The sequence below is a fragment of the Rhinopithecus bieti genome, unplaced genomic scaffold (assembly GCF_001698545.2).
Source record: "Rhinopithecus bieti isolate Rb0 unplaced genomic scaffold, ASM169854v2 scaffold_5889, whole genome shotgun sequence".
In the NCBI taxonomy this organism is placed as follows: domain Eukaryota; kingdom Metazoa; phylum Chordata; class Mammalia; order Primates; family Cercopithecidae; genus Rhinopithecus; species Rhinopithecus bieti.
The window spans coordinates 949,011-964,381 of NW_016805277.1; the positions used below are offsets into that span (position 1 = coordinate 949,011).

General features: G+C 41.6%; 1 protein-coding gene across 3 annotated transcripts in view; it reads right to left on the reverse strand.

The window, feature by feature from the left end:
- Positions 1 to 3,082: 3,082 nt before the first annotated feature.
- SEC24A (SEC24 homolog A, COPII component) overlaps positions 3,083 to 15,371 on the reverse strand; it is a 49,371-nt gene continuing 37,082 nt past the window's right edge. Inside the window, exons 9-12 of one of the 3 annotated variants that reach the window (XM_017871949.1) lie at positions 10,203 to 10,315; positions 8,810 to 8,928; positions 4,470 to 4,525; positions 3,083 to 3,396 (exon numbers count right to left, since the gene is read on the reverse strand). In XM_017871949.1, the coding sequence (XP_017727438.1) occupies positions 3,175 to 3,396; positions 4,470 to 4,525; positions 8,810 to 8,928; positions 10,203 to 10,315 (510 nt within the window). In that variant the 3' untranslated portion in view covers positions 3,083 to 3,174. Of the gene's footprint in view, positions 3,397 to 3,670; positions 4,097 to 4,469; positions 4,526 to 8,809; positions 8,929 to 10,202; positions 10,316 to 15,371 lie in introns of those variants that run through there. The other 2 variants (XM_017871948.1, XM_017871950.1) reach the window with 2 other exon arrangements.

The window sequence follows — 15,371 nt, forward strand, 5'->3', positions numbered from 1 at the left end:
TGGCTCACACCTGCAGTCCCAGCTACTAGGGAAGCTGACGTGGGAGGATCACTTGACTCAGGGAGGTGGAGACTCCAGTGAGCTGTGACTGCACTCCAGCCTGGACGATAGAATGAGACTCTCTCAAAAAAGATAGGGTCTAGGCTAGGTACAGTCGCTCACACCTGTAATCCCAGTATTTTGGGAGGCTGAGGTGGGCAGATCGTCTGATGTTAGGAGTTCGAGACCATTCTGGCCAACATAGTGTAACCCCGTCTCTACTAAAAATACAAAAACTAGCCGGGCGCGGTGGTGCACACCTGTAATCCCAGCTACCCGGGAGGCTAAAGCAGGGAGAATCGCCTGAACTCAGGAGGTGGAGATTGCAATGAGCCGAGACTGTGTCACTGCACTCCAGCTTGGGTGACAGAGCAATACACTGTCTTAAAAAAAAAGAAAAAAGAAAAAAATAGACTCTATTTTCTTTCTTTTTTTTTTTTTTTTTTTTTTTTTTGGAGACAGAGTATTGCCCAGGCTGGAGTGCAGTGGTGTGATCTCTGCTCACTACAACCTCTGACTCCCAGGCCAGGCCCCAGCAATCCTCCCTCCTCAGCCTCCTAAGAAGCTGGGACTACAGACGTGCATCACCACGCCCAGCTAAGTTTTTGTATTTTTTGTAGAGACATCACTTTGCAATGTTGTCCAGGCTGGTCTCTAATTCCTGGACTCAAGTGATCCACCAGCACTGGCCTCCCAAAGTGCTGGAATTACACGCATAAGCCACTGTGCCCAGTCGGAGATAAGGTCTTTTTTAAAAAATTTAGGTAATTCACACACAATACAATTCTCCATTTAAAAATATACAAGTCAGCTGGGCGCCGTGGCTCACGTCTGTAATCCCAACACTCTGGGAGGCCGAGGCGGGCGGATCACAAGGTCAGGAGATCGAGACCACAGTGAAACCCCATCTCTACTAAAATACAAAATTAGCCGGGCGTGGTGGCGGGCGCCTATAGTCCCAGCTACTCGGGAGGCTGAGGCAGGAGAATGGTATGAACCCGGGAGGCAGAGCTTGCAGTGAGCCGAGATAGCACCATTGCACTTCAGCCTGGGGGACAGAGTGAGACTCTGACTCAAAAAAAAAAAAAAGAAAAGAAAAGAAAATGTTAGCAAAGTATAGTATTTACACTGTGATACTAAACAACCCTTAAAACCTCCCAAATACTGAAGATCTGTCCCACATCCATACACTGTCATAGCACATGCTCTNATATATGTTTTTAAAATTTTTCTGTATTTACTATAATAATTTCATAGTTGGCAAAGATTTTTTTATTGTAACTAAAATCTATTAAATGTTCAGTATGCTGGAAACTGTTCTAAACAATTCATGTGTAATACTTACTTAGTCCTTTCAACTACCCTAAGAGGTAAGTGCTATCATTATTTTCTTTCTTCTTTTTTTTTTTTTTGAGACAGAGTCTCACTCTGTCACCCAGGCTGGAGGGCAGTGGCGTTACCTCAGCTACCTCACTGCAGGCTCCTCCTCCCGGGTTCAAGCAATTCTCATGCCTCAGCCTCCCAAATAGCTGGGACTACAGGTGCACACCACCACCCCCGGCTGATTTTTCTGTTTTGTTGTTGTTGTTGTTGTTTCAAGACAGAGTCTCGCTCTGTTGCTCAGGCTGGAGTGCAGTGGCACAATCTCAGCTCACTGCAACCTCTGCCTCCCAGGTTCAAGCGATTCTCCTGCCTCAGCCTGAGTAGCTGGGATTACAGGCGTGTGCCACCACGCCTGGTTAATTTTTGTATTTTTAGTAGAGACAGGGTTTCATCATGCTGGTCAGACTGGTCTCGAACACCTGACCTCGTGATCCACCCACCCTGGCCTCCCAAAGTGCTAGGATTACAGGCATGAGCCACCATGCCCGGCCAATTTTTGCATTTTTTATAGAGATGGGGTTTCATCGTGTTGGCCAGGCTGGTCTTGAACTCCTGACCTCAGGTTATCCGCCCGCCTCAGCCTCCCAAAGCACGGTCTTACAGGCATGAACCACCGCACCCAGTCATCTTTTTTGTTGTTGTTGTTTCCCAAGTTGGAGTGTAGTGGCACGATCTCACTGCAGCCTCCTGGGTTCAAGTGATCCTCTCACCTCAGCCTCCAGCGTAGCTAGGACTATAGGCTCTCAGCATCACACCTGGTTAATTTTTTTGTATTTTTGTAGGGACAGGGTCTCACTATGTTGCCTAGGTTGGTCTCAAACTCCTGAGCTCAATCAGTCCTTCCAACTCAGCCTCCCAAAGGGCTAGGATTATAGGCATAAGCCACCATACCTGACCCTTTATTTTCACCTTACATATAAAGAAACAAAGGGGTAAAGAAATTAATTTTTCAAGTTCCCACAGGTAATAAACAGTGAGAATAGGCAGTCTGACTCCAGGAATGATATAATACCCAGTATAGTACACAGGTCTCTCTTTCATAATCTTTGGGGAAATACGGGTCTCAAAAACTTTCAAGTTTATGCACACAAGTTGCACACAAGCACCCTGGCCATCGATGTGCCAAATAAGACTATTATTTTTCTTTTCCTTTCTTTTTCTTTTTTTTTTTTTTTGAGACAGAGTTTTGCTCTTGTTGCCCAGGCTGGAGTGCAATGGCGCAATCTTGGCTCACTACAACCTCCGCCTCCCAGGTTCAAGCGATTCTCCTGCCTCAGCCTCCTGAGTAGCTGGGATTATAGGCATGTGACACCACACCCGGCTAATTTTGTATTTTTAGTAGAGACAGGGTTTCTCCATGTTGGTCAAGCTGGTCTCAAACTCCCGACCTCAGGTGATCCGCCTGCCTTGGCCTCCCAAAATGTTGGGATTACAGGCGTGAGCCACCACACCCAGCCAAATAAGACTATTCTTAACTGGTCAATCAGGTTCTCTTTGTCCCTGTCAAGCATATGCTGTTAGTCTCCCAGACTGTTTCTCTGAAGGCAGACTGAATTGCTAGTGGCCTGCTAAAGATATTAAAAATTAAAGAAGGATGAATCAGGTAGAGAAAAATGTAACCATATAAAAATGTCTACATAAAAGTTAATTTCCTTATAGTCCCTCCTCCCAACAATTGACAAATAAATTTAAAGAAAAAACAAGCTCTGTGGTCACAGAGGTGGAACACCAGCATAAACCTTATCAGACATTTCATGACTCTCTAACCTTAGCAGATGACCTGTGGTTTGGTTCCTCTCGTGGTTTCAGCGCTCCCACTCCAAGAGTTGGGAGTTGTGTTTGAAAGACAGACATTCGACCACCAGTTGGAGACATCAGCTTAAAGGCAGCCAGCAGTGCAGGACCCAAGGCACTCTGGGTCTCCAGAGTCTTAGTAAACATTTGTGGCAAAGTTTTCAGTAAATCTTGCACGAGCTTGTAAAATAAAGCAAGAAAACTCGAGGGTGTCACAATTAAAATTTTTTTTCACATTCAGTCAGTATCTAATACAATAGACAAGACACTGAGTCATGATGATGGTCAGAGAGTCTACAGACACTAAACAATGAAGTTGGTCAAATGACAAGAAAGCCATTTTAAGTCAACATTATAAATTGGCAAGCAAAACAAATCAAAGTTGGGGCCTTACAGTTCTTGCACATGCAGTAGTCCAGCAAGACTATAAGTCCAAAATGTATCCAAAAGAACCATCACAGTTCAGAGATTTGGTATATTTTAATGCCATGAAATATGGCCTTCTCCATCACCTCTACATACTTTATTCTTTTAAGTTCCAAAGTGAGTTTAGCTGTTCCCTGTTGCAAATCTAATATATCCAGTAACTTTGTCAACTAGTAATAGCACTACAAAAGAAAAACAACTACCTTTACAGGTTAGGTTGTACAAATAGAGTTAATGGGGAAAAAAAATACTTCGCACTATGGCACAGTCACCATTGCCAACAGCAGAGACCATAGACTTGCTAGTTAAAATGTTACCCCTACGGCATATATGCATGTACAGGGTAGACAACATCCCCCCTTCAGACACATTCTGTTCACCTCTCACTGTATTATCTCATGGCAATTTCCAGGCAGGTAATAAGAGTTTCTTCTGAACTGACCCCAATGACACTCTGTGAATCAGAAAAGCAAAGGGCACTGAAAGCAGCCTACCTAATGTGCTTCTGTGTAGTGACCAGAAGCTTTATCTCAGCAACCCTCCCAACTTCCCAAATGGCTGGCAAGACAGATTTCCTTCAGGTGTTCCTCCTTTATGGAATATGCTTATTTTCTACCCTACTACAAATAACTTGCTTCATTAGACTTAAAAATGATCAGCTCAAGGTGGAACCCAAGAGCTGTTCATCTAATTATAAGAGCAAATATAAAATGCTACACATCTTAGAAATGTCACAGAAATAATAAAAATTTTACTTAAAGTTCATTTCAAAAACATATTCCTTCAATATTTCAATTAAACATGTCAGGTAGGAAAATGTGCCTTACCTCTTTACTTTCATTTAAGTTTACTAATAAGTTCTCTGGCATAGGTATAAAAACATCTGAAAGAAGAAATACATATTTATTTTAACCAAAATGTAATAATTAAAAGTGTCCCAAAAATACAACACTAATGCAATTAACCACCCCTTCCTTAAAAATAAGCCACCTCCGCCACTATTATAGCACTGTTTACATGTGTCCAAAGAGCCACCAAAAAACCACAATGATACAGGTATCTACTGCAAATTTTCTGTTTCTTGTCTGCTACCTTGTAAAAGGTATAGCCTCCCAATTAGAAAATATTTATCTGGGCTGGGAGCAGTAGTACACGCCTGTAATCCCAGCACTTTGAGAGGCTGAGGTAAGTGAATCACTTGAACTCAGGAGTTTGAGACCAGCCTGGGCAACACGGTAAAACCCTGTCTCTATAAAAAATACAAAAATGAGCCAGGCATGGTGGTGCATGCCTAAGTAGTCCCAGCTATGTGGGAGGATTCCTTGAGCCGGGGAGGCTGAGGCTGCAGTGAGCCAAGATCGCACCACTGCACTCCCAGGCTAGGCAGGAGGTTGAAACCCTGTCTCAAAAAAAAAAAAAGAAAGAAAAAAAGAAAATATTGATCTGTACTCACTGAATACGGGTTTGTGTAAGTGCTATGCTTCTTAGGCTAAAGATAATAATTTATAATTCTGCTTTGACCTCTTTTTTTTTTTTTAAATGGCTAGCCCTGGAAGCCAGCCAAAGATACACTATTGGCATTGAGACATCTTTTTGACTAACATGACACACAAGAATGCTGTCTTTATAAGGAAGCAATACAGCTCACCAATAGCTCTGTCATTCACAAAGCATATGCTTTCTTATAAAGAAGGTCGGCCAGGCACGGTGGCTCATGCCTGTAATCCCAGTACTTTCGGAGGCCGAGGCGGGCGGATCACAAGTTCAGGAGTTTGAGACCAGCCTGACTAATGTGATGAAACCCATCTCTACTAAAAATACAAAAAGTTAGCCAGGCATGGTGGTGGGCACCTGTAGTCCCAGACACTTGGGAGGCTGAGGCAGGAGAATTGCTTGAACCTGGGAGGCAGAGGTTGCAGTGAGCTGAGATGGCGCCACTGCACTCCACCCTGGGGGACAGATCAAGACCCGTCTCAAAAGAAAAAAAAAAGAAGGCCCATACCAGTGCCTTTAAAAAGGGACTACGGGCCAGGTGCAGTGGCTCATGCCTATAATCCCAGCACTTTGGGAGGCCGAGGCGGGTGGATCACGAGGTCAGGAGTTCAAGACCGGCCTGGCCAAGATGGTGAAACCCTGTCTCTACTAAAAATACAAAAATTAGCCAGGCATGGTGGTGGGCGACTGTAATCCCAGCTACTCGGGAGGCTGAGGCAAATAATTGCTTGAACCCAGGAGGCAGAGGCTGCAGTGAGCCGAGATTGCGCCACTGCACTCCAGCCTGGGTGCCAGAGCAAGACTCCTTCTCAAAAAAAAAAAAGGGGGACTATGGAGGCCGGGCACAGTGGTTCATGACTGCTGTAATCCCAGCACTTTGGGAGGCCAAGGTGGACAGTTCACTTGAGGCCAGGAGTTTGAGACCAGACTGGCCAACATAGTGAAACCCCGTATTTACTAAAAAATACAAAAAATTAGCTGGCATAATGGCACACACCTATAATTCCAGCTACTCGGAAGGCTGAGGCATGAGAATCACTTGAACCTAGGAGGCAGAGACTGCAGTGAGCCAGTGAGCCGAGATTGCGCCACTGCGCTACAGCCTGGGCAACAAAGCAAGACTCTGTCTCCAAAAACACAAAACAAAACAAAACAAAACAAAACAAAACAAGTAAAATCAATGGGACTGCAAAATCAAGCGAATCAGAAGGTATGCTAACTGCCCACTTCAGATGAGCCTCTCAGGATTCACATTTATTCTTGCTTAGTAATTCTTTCTTAGAAAGGGAGTAAACTGGGAAAAGAGTGGTAGAGGATTACAAGGATAATCACTTTCTACATTTCTATAGTTTGTTTCTTTTTACAAAAAAATAAGGCCTGGCCAGGTGTGGCCCATGCCTGTACTCCCAACACTTTGGGAGGACAAGGTGAAAGGACTGCCCAAGGCCAGAAGCTTGAGACCAGCCTGTGCAACTTAGCAAGACCTTGCCTCCACAAGAAATTTTAAAAATTAGCTGGGCATGGTAGCGTGTACCTGTAGTCCTAGCTACTTGAAAAGCTGAGGTGGAAGGATCGCTTGAGCCCAGGGCTTCAAGGCTGCAGTGAGCTATGATTGCACCACTGCGCTGCAACATGGGAGACAGAATCTCTGTCTTTAAAAAAATAGTAATAGCCAGGTACGGTGACTCACACCTGTAATCCCAGCACTTTGGGAGGCAGAGGTGGGCGGATCACCTGAGGTCAGGAGTTCAAGACCAGCCTGGCTAACATGGTGAAACCCCGTTTCTACTAAAAATACAAAAAATTAGCTGGGCATGGTGGCACGTACCTATAATCCCAGCTACTCAGGAGGCTGAGGTAGGAGAATTGCTTGAACCTGGGAGGCGGAGGTTGTAGTGAGTAGAGATGGTGCCATTGCACTCCAGTTTGGGCAACAAGAGCAAAACTCCATCTCAAAAAAAAAAGTAATAATAATGATAACTCCCTATTGATTGCCCTTCCCCCCCAGCACCTGGTAACCTCTATTCCATTTTCTGTCTCTATGAATTTGCCTATTCTAGGTATTGTATATAAGTGGAACCATACAATATTTGTCGTTTTGTGTCTTGCTTATTTCACTTAGTATAAGTGCATCCATATTGTAGCACGTGTGAGAATTTCATCGTTTTTTTGAGGCTGAATAATATTCCATTATACGTTTTTTTTGTCTTTTTTTTTTTGAGATGGAGTCTCACTCTGTTGTCCAGACTGGAGTGCAGTGGCACGATCTGGGCTTGCTGCAAGCTCTACCTCCTCCCAGGTTCATGCCATTCTCCTGCCTCAGCCTCCCAAGTAACTGAGACTACAGGCGCACGCCACCACACCTAACTAATTTTTGTATTTTTAGTAGAGACGCGGTTTCACCATGTTGGCCAGGACGGTCTCGATCTCTTAACCTTGTGATCCGCCCGCCTCAGCCTCCCAAAGTGCTGGGATTACAGGCGTGAGCCACCACGCCTGTCCCCATTATACATTTATACCACATTTTGTTTATCTATTCATCTGTTGATGACTACTTGGGGTGTTTCCACCTTTTGGCTATTGTGAATGATTGCTATTGCTATAAACAATGATGTACAAGCATCTGCTTGAGTCCCTGCTTTCAATTTTTTGGAGTATATATTGAACGGTGGAATTGCTACATCATGTAGTAATTCACCATTAACTTTGAGGAACTGCCAAGGTATTTTCCACAGCAGTTATACCAATTTACATTCTGACCAGAAATGCACCAGGGTTCCAATGTTTCACAATCTAGTGGCATAAATATTTGCCCCTGTTTTATACTTATAGCTCTTAAGTTTAGGTCTTTAGTCCATTTCAAGTTAATTTTCTTTACATGGTATAAGGTAAAGGTCCAACCTCATTCTTTTACATAGGCAGTACTGTCACAACTATTTGTTGAAAAAACTGTCTCTTCTCCCACTGATTGGTCCAGGCACCTCTGTCAAAAAATCAATTGACTGGCTGGGCCTGGTGGCTCATGCTTGTAATCCCAGTACTTTGTGGGGCCAAGAGAGGCAGATCACTTGAGATCAGGAGTTTGAGACCAGCCTGGCCAACATGGTGAAACCTCATCTCGACTAAAAATACAAAACTTAGCTGAGCATGGTGTTGCATGCCTGTCTTCCCAGCTACTCGGGAGGCTGAGGCAGGAGAACTGCTTGAACCTGGGAGGCGTAGGCTGCAGTAAGCCAAGATCATGCCACCGCACTATAGCCTGTGAGACAGAGTAAGACTCCATCTCAAAAAAAAAAAAAAAAATCAATTGACTATATATGCTAGGCTTTATTCTGAGCTCTCAGTTTTATTTCTTTGCTCTATATGTCTATCCTCAAATACTTTTTGAATGAATAAATGGGAAGAAGGGGGGAAAAAGCCTAAATTTGATCTGAGTTCTAACATTAACTTGTTTTTGTTACCTTGTTCAGAATTCATGTTGTCTCCATAACCCCCATTTCCTCTTCCATAAAATGAGAGATTGCACTGAAAGACTCTTACAACTCCAACAATCATGATTTTATACTCAAGATTTTCCTTGACATAGTACAAACAACATACATCCAATTTGTCAAGTAATAAAGAAATATTTCTAAAACTGAAAAATTATGAAAGCAGTTCAATAAATCTATACCTTCAATATCTGAAACTATTAGCATCTGAGGCTGAGAGAGACCTTCTTGAAGACTGTAGAAATGGATTGTGCTGTCAAATGTTATGAAGCCAATTTTTGTTCTAGTGTTGCCAGGAAGCCTAAAGACAAATTCAGAAGACTATTTTATCAAGTTTTAACCATATACAAATACACATAAAATATGTCCTAAGAGTTACATGAAAATATCTAATTCAATATTATAGAAATTGGCCCAACACAAACAAATGTTTAAACCACTCAATGTTTACCATGAAAACATATCTGACTCAAAGGGAAAACACTAACATAAGCCAAACAATAAACAAAAAACAGCAATAATACAACAATCCAAAACCAAGTATAGCTATGTAAACTTACATATAATAACTTAGGAAATAGTAGGTTAAAAATACTGAAAACTATTAATGAAATTTTGCAGATGATTTTAAGTTATAAAGCATGCTTCAAAATATTATGATACAGAAACTCTAATATTTAAGAACAAAGAACAAAAGCATCTATTTTAAAGAACTACAAATATGTGGAACTACAATCATATAAGGGGAAGAGCAAACTGTTTTTCACTCTTGTTCATGCATGGGTGAGTCAGTGACAATCTCATCAATTCACAATCCCCATTCACAATCTATAACATTAAAAATATAAATGCTGGCAGGAACAAGAATGAGCTTTTCACCAAAGTGAAGGAGTTACTCCACTTGTGATGAAATTTAGCCTTCTATATCCCTCCACACCACACACAAGCACTATACTTCATTACACAGAAAGGTCACATTAACTTTGAAGGTTTACAGTAGGTCTCTAAAAACCACTGGAAATAGTTATTTTAAGAGACTTAAGACACTTGATAACCAAATGCAATATGTGTATACTGTTTAAATTCTTACTCCAATAAACTGACAGTAAAAAGGCATTTTTGAGACAACTAGGAACAAAAAATAAACTGGGTATTAGATCATATGTGGCATTACTGCAAATTTTGTTTGATGCTTTAGTATTATAGTTAGGTATAAAAGTTAATCTTGAAGTATGTATAGGTTAAACAGTATGCTGGCTGAAACTTGCTTTGAAATACTCAAGGTGGGAAAAGGTATGTGCATGAAAGGGGAAGGATGAGATGAAGCAAGAAGAGCAGAATGTTGAAGATGATGAATCTCGGTGACCGGTGCCTGGAAGTTCATTACATTATTCTTCCTACCAACTATAGGTTTAAAAATAATGTTTCTAAGAGAAAGTGAGGCCTAAATTAACAACTGATTTAGGTGGAGTTTTAGAACATAATTATACAACTTTTTTTTTAATTTCAAAAAAATTACTTATCCATTTAGAAAATACTATTAGTTTCATATTTAAGCTGAATTGAGAAACTTACAAATCCAGATTGTCTAACAAACTCTGGCAAACTGAATTCAAGTATCCAGTTTCGACTGCATTGTGAGACACATCAAATACAAAGAGATACACTGGAGGCTGAGGTGGTCGTAACTGAAGAAAAAAAGATCTTGTTAAGTACATTTAACAGGATTAAGTTTAAACTTATTTGCTAGGTACACATACAGCAAAACAATTTAAAAAGCATTTACAAATTGAGTAGAGATTCTAATAAACATACAAAGCTATACTATATTGTTTATAGATGTATACTTAAAAATGACTCTGTGATTGCCATAATTCAGAAGAGTGTTTTCTCTAGGACAGGAAGGGGAAGAGATGTAATCAGAAGGGCTTGTGGCCGGGCGTGGTGGCTCACACCTATAATCCCAGCACTTTTGAAGGCCAAGGCAGACAGATCACCTGAGGTCGGGAGTTCGAGACCAGCCTGACCAACATGGCGAAACCCCGTCTCTACTAAAAATACAAAAATTAGCTGGATGTGGTGGGGGGCGCCTGTAGTCCCAGTTACTTGGGAGGCTGAGGCAGGAGGATCGCTTGAACCTGGGAGATGGAGGCTGCAGTGAGCCAAGATTATGCCACTGTACTCTAACCTGGGCGACAGAGACTCCATCTCAAAAAAAAAAAGAGAAGGGATTCTGGGAGTATTAGCAAGGTTCAATTTCTTGGCTTGGATTATACTAACAAAAGTGTTTAAGTTTATAATGATTTGGTAACCTGAATATTTATGTTTTATTGATTTTTCAATACGTGTTGAATTTCACAATTTAGGGAAATTATAGCTCTGAAAGTTACAAGTTAGCTTCAGCTGGCTATGTAACCAACAAATTACAGTTAAATCTCATAGAAATGTAAGACTAATTTTTTTTGTTTGCTTTTGAGGTGGGGTCTTGCCCTGTCCCCCAGGCTGAGTGCAGTGGTGCGATCTCAGCTCACTGCAACCTCTGCCTCCTGGGTTCAAGAGATTCTTGCCTCAGCCTCCTGAATAGCTGCGATTACAGGCACATGCCGCCATGCCTGGCTAATTGTTGTCTTTTTTTAGTAGAGACAGGGTTTCATCATTTTGCCCAGGCTGGTCTTGAACCCCTGATCTCAGGTGATCCGCCCACCCTGGCCTCCCAAAGTGCTGGGATTACAGGCGTGAGCCACCGCACCCGGCCAAGACTGTATTTTAAACTTCCAAATCCAAAGATTTGTTCTCAAGTCAGTAAAAAGCATCAAATAGCCACAATCAGAACTGGGTACGTAGTATACAATCTTCCCTTGGTATCTGCAAGAGATTAGCTTCATGATCTCCCACCTCAAATACCAAAATCTAAGGATGCTCAATTCACTTACACACAATGGTATATTATTTGCATATAACCTATGCACATCCTTCTGTATACTTTAAATCATCTCCAGATTTTTAAAGTAATACCAAATACAACACAAATGCTATGTAAAAAGTTGCTATACTGTATATTAAAATTAGTTTTGCTTTTTTTTTTTTTTTTTTTAAGAGAGAAGGTGTTGCTTTGTCACTCAGGCTGGAGTGCAGTGATGCAACGCAATCATAGCTCAATTTAGCCCTGAACTCCGGGGCTCAAGCGATCCTTCCACCTCAGCCTCCCAAGTACCAGGGACTATAAGCACACACCACAATTCCTGAAATTTTTTGCAGATATTTGGGTCTCGCTATATTTCCCAGGCTGGTCTCGAACTGTTGGCTTCAAGCAATCCTCCTGCCTCGGCTTCCCAAAGTGCTGGGATTATAGGTGTAAGCCACCATGTCTGTCCTATAATATTTTTTACCGTGTTTTTCTGAACATTTTCGATCCGTGGGTAGTTGAATCCACAGATGCAGAACCCATGTATACAGTCAACTGTACTTTTATATATTTTTGTATGAATCATTTGCCAAATCCACACAACCTGCCCCTCGAGAGATAAGACAGAAAGGAGCAAAAACCTTCTGCTATAGGAAAGTTTCTAAATTTAAAGGAAGCAATTTTTGAAAAGCATAGGTGATAAAGGAAAACCAGGAAGGTAAATTTAAAAGAACAAGTGCTTCTTTTTTTTTATGTTTTAATCCAATAAAAGAACACCTACTCTGTGGATGGCTATTACCAACCACTTAAGTGCAACAAAATGTTTTCTTTTTTTTTTTTTGAGACGGAGTCTTGCATTGTTGCCCAGGCTGGAGTGCAGGGGCGCAATCTCGGCTCACTGCAACCTCTGCCTGCCTGGTTCAAGCAATTATCCTGCCTGAGCCTCCCGAATAGCTGGGATTACAGGCATATATCACCATGTCTGGCTAATTTTTGTACTTTTACTAGAGACGGGGTTTCACCATGTTGGTCGGGTTGGTGTCGAACTCCTGACCTCCAGTGAGCAGCCGCCTCGGCCTCCCAAAGTGCTGGGATTTACAGGTGTGAGCCACCGCACCTGGCCAACAAAATGTTTTCTATATTGAAGCTTTTCTGTGGTGAAGAGACTGGTTCCTCATAAGTTGTTTTTTTTTTTTTTGAGGCGGAGTCTCGCTCTGTCGACCGGACTGGAGTGCAGTGGCTGGATCTCAGCTCACTGCAAGCTCCGCCTCCTGGGTTTATGCCATTCTCCTGCCTCAGCCTCCCGAGTAGCTGGGACTACAGGCGCCCACCACCTCGCCCGGATAGTTTTGTATTTTAGTAGAGACGGGGTTTCACCGTGTTAGCCAGGATGGTCTCGATCTCCTGATCTCGTGATCCACCCGTCTCGGCCTCCCAAAGTTGCTGGGATTACAGGCTTGAGCCACCGCGCCCAGCCTTCCTCATAAGTTTACACAAAAATGGACCCAAGTGCCCAGATAAAGACACAAAATATATTAATTTCCTTTTTTTTTTTGAGATGGAGTTTTGCTCTTTTGCCCAGGCTGGGGTGCAGTGGCGCAACCTTGGCTCACTGCAACCTCTGCCTTCCGGTTTCAAGCGTTTATCCTACCGAAGCCTCCTGAGTAGCTGGGATTACAGGCACTTGCCACCAGTCCTGGCTACTTTTTGTATTTTCAGTAGAGATGTGGTTTTACCATGTTGGCCAGGTGGTCTCAAACTCCTGACCTCATGATCTGCCTGGCTTGGCATCCCAAAGTGCTGGGATTACAGGCAGGAGGCACTGCGCCCAGCCAAAATACAATAAAATATTAAACGTATTAAAATATGAGACTTATCTTCATATTCCCTTTTCCCAAGAGACAATTATGGCATGGTGAAAGAGTAACCAAATCAAAAGGTCTAAATTATTATGCTAGTTCTACTACTAAGTGAAATTTGGCAAGTCACTTAACCTAAGCCTGTTTTCATATCTGTAAAAGAGGATTAACAGCATTTTTCTAGCTTGCTTCAGAATATCGTTTGTGATGATCAAAAGTGTAAGTGCTTTATAAAATGTCAAGTGTTAATTAAACATTAGGCATTCACGACCAGCCTAAGCAACATACTGAGACTTTATCTCTAAAAGTCTTTAAAAAAATTAGCAGGGCATGGTGGTGCACACCTGTAGTCCCAGATACTTGGGAGGCAGAGGCAGGAGAATTGCTTGAGCCCATGAAGTTGAGGCTACAGTGAGTTATGATAGTGCCACTGCACTTTAGCTTCAGCAACAAAGTGAGACCCTCCTCTGTAAAAGAAACAAACATTAAACAACAAAAACATCAGGCATAGTTATTAGTTTTAAAACACAAGACCTCAGATATTCTCACGGGAGTAGAAAAGAACAATATTTGCAAGAGGACGTTCATTACAGAATTATTTCTAATAGAAAAAAAATGATATGAAGGAAAAATGAAGCAACAGGGAAAAAAAAACTGACTGTAACTTATATGTAAATATGAGCCTGCCGGGCGCAGTTGCTCATGCCTGTAATTTCAGCACGTTGGGAGGCCAAGGTGGGCAGAATACAAGGTCAGGAGTTCAAGACCAGCCTGACCAACATGGAGAAACCCCATCCCTACTAAAAATTCAAAAATTAGCCAGGTGCAGTGGCTCATGCCTATAATCCCAGCTACTCAGGAGGCTGAGGCAGAAGAATTGCTTGAACCCAGGAGGCGGAGGTTGCAGTGAGCCGAGATCACAGCATTGCTCTCCAGCCTGGGTGACACAGTGAGACTCCATCTCAAAAAGAAAGAAAGTAAATATGAGTCCAATATTATATTGGAAATTTCTGAATGTCACATAAGACACTTAAGTGGGACTTTACATAAACTTTTACCTTTCAAATATACCCTTATATATTAATTACTTTATTAATAAACAAGTATCACACTTTTACACATTTAAAAACATAAAATTTTGGCTGGGCACAGTGGCTCACACCTGTAATCCCAGCACTTTGGGAGGCCAAGGTGGCCAGATTACTTGAGCTCAGGAATTCAAGACCAGCCTGGGCAACATAGCAAAACTCTGTCTCTACTAAATATAAGCGAGGTGTACTTGTGCATGCCTACAGACTCAGCTACTTAGGAGGCTGAGGTGGGAGGACCACCTGAGCATGAGAGGTCGAGGCTACAATGAGCTGTGATCCTGCCACTGCACTCCAGCATGGGGAACGGGAGTGAAACTCTGTCTCAGAATAGAAAAGAATAGCATACCTTAGCATAGCATAGCATAGCATAGCATAGAGAAGAGAATAGAATAGAATAGAATAGAATAGAATAGAATAGAATAGAATAGAATAGAATAGAACAGAGAATAGAATAGAATAGAGAATAGAATAGAATAGAGAATGGAATAGAGAATAGAATAGAATACAGAATAGAATAGAATGGAAGAGAATAGAATAGAATAGAGAATAGAATAGAATAGAATAGAATAGAGAATAGAATAGAATAGAACAGAATAGAGAATAGAATAGAATAGAGAATAGCATAGAAGAGAGAAGAGAATAGAGAATACAGAATAGAATAGAGAATAGATTCGAATAGAATAGAATAGAGAATAGAATAGAATAGAATAGAATAGAATAGAATAGAATAGAGAATGGAATATAAAATACAATAGAATAGAATAGAATAGAATAGAGAATAGAATAGAATAGAATAGAATAGAATAGAATAGAATAGAATAGAATAGAGAATAGAATAGAATAGAGAATGGAATATAAAATACAATAGAATAGAATGGAGAATAGAATA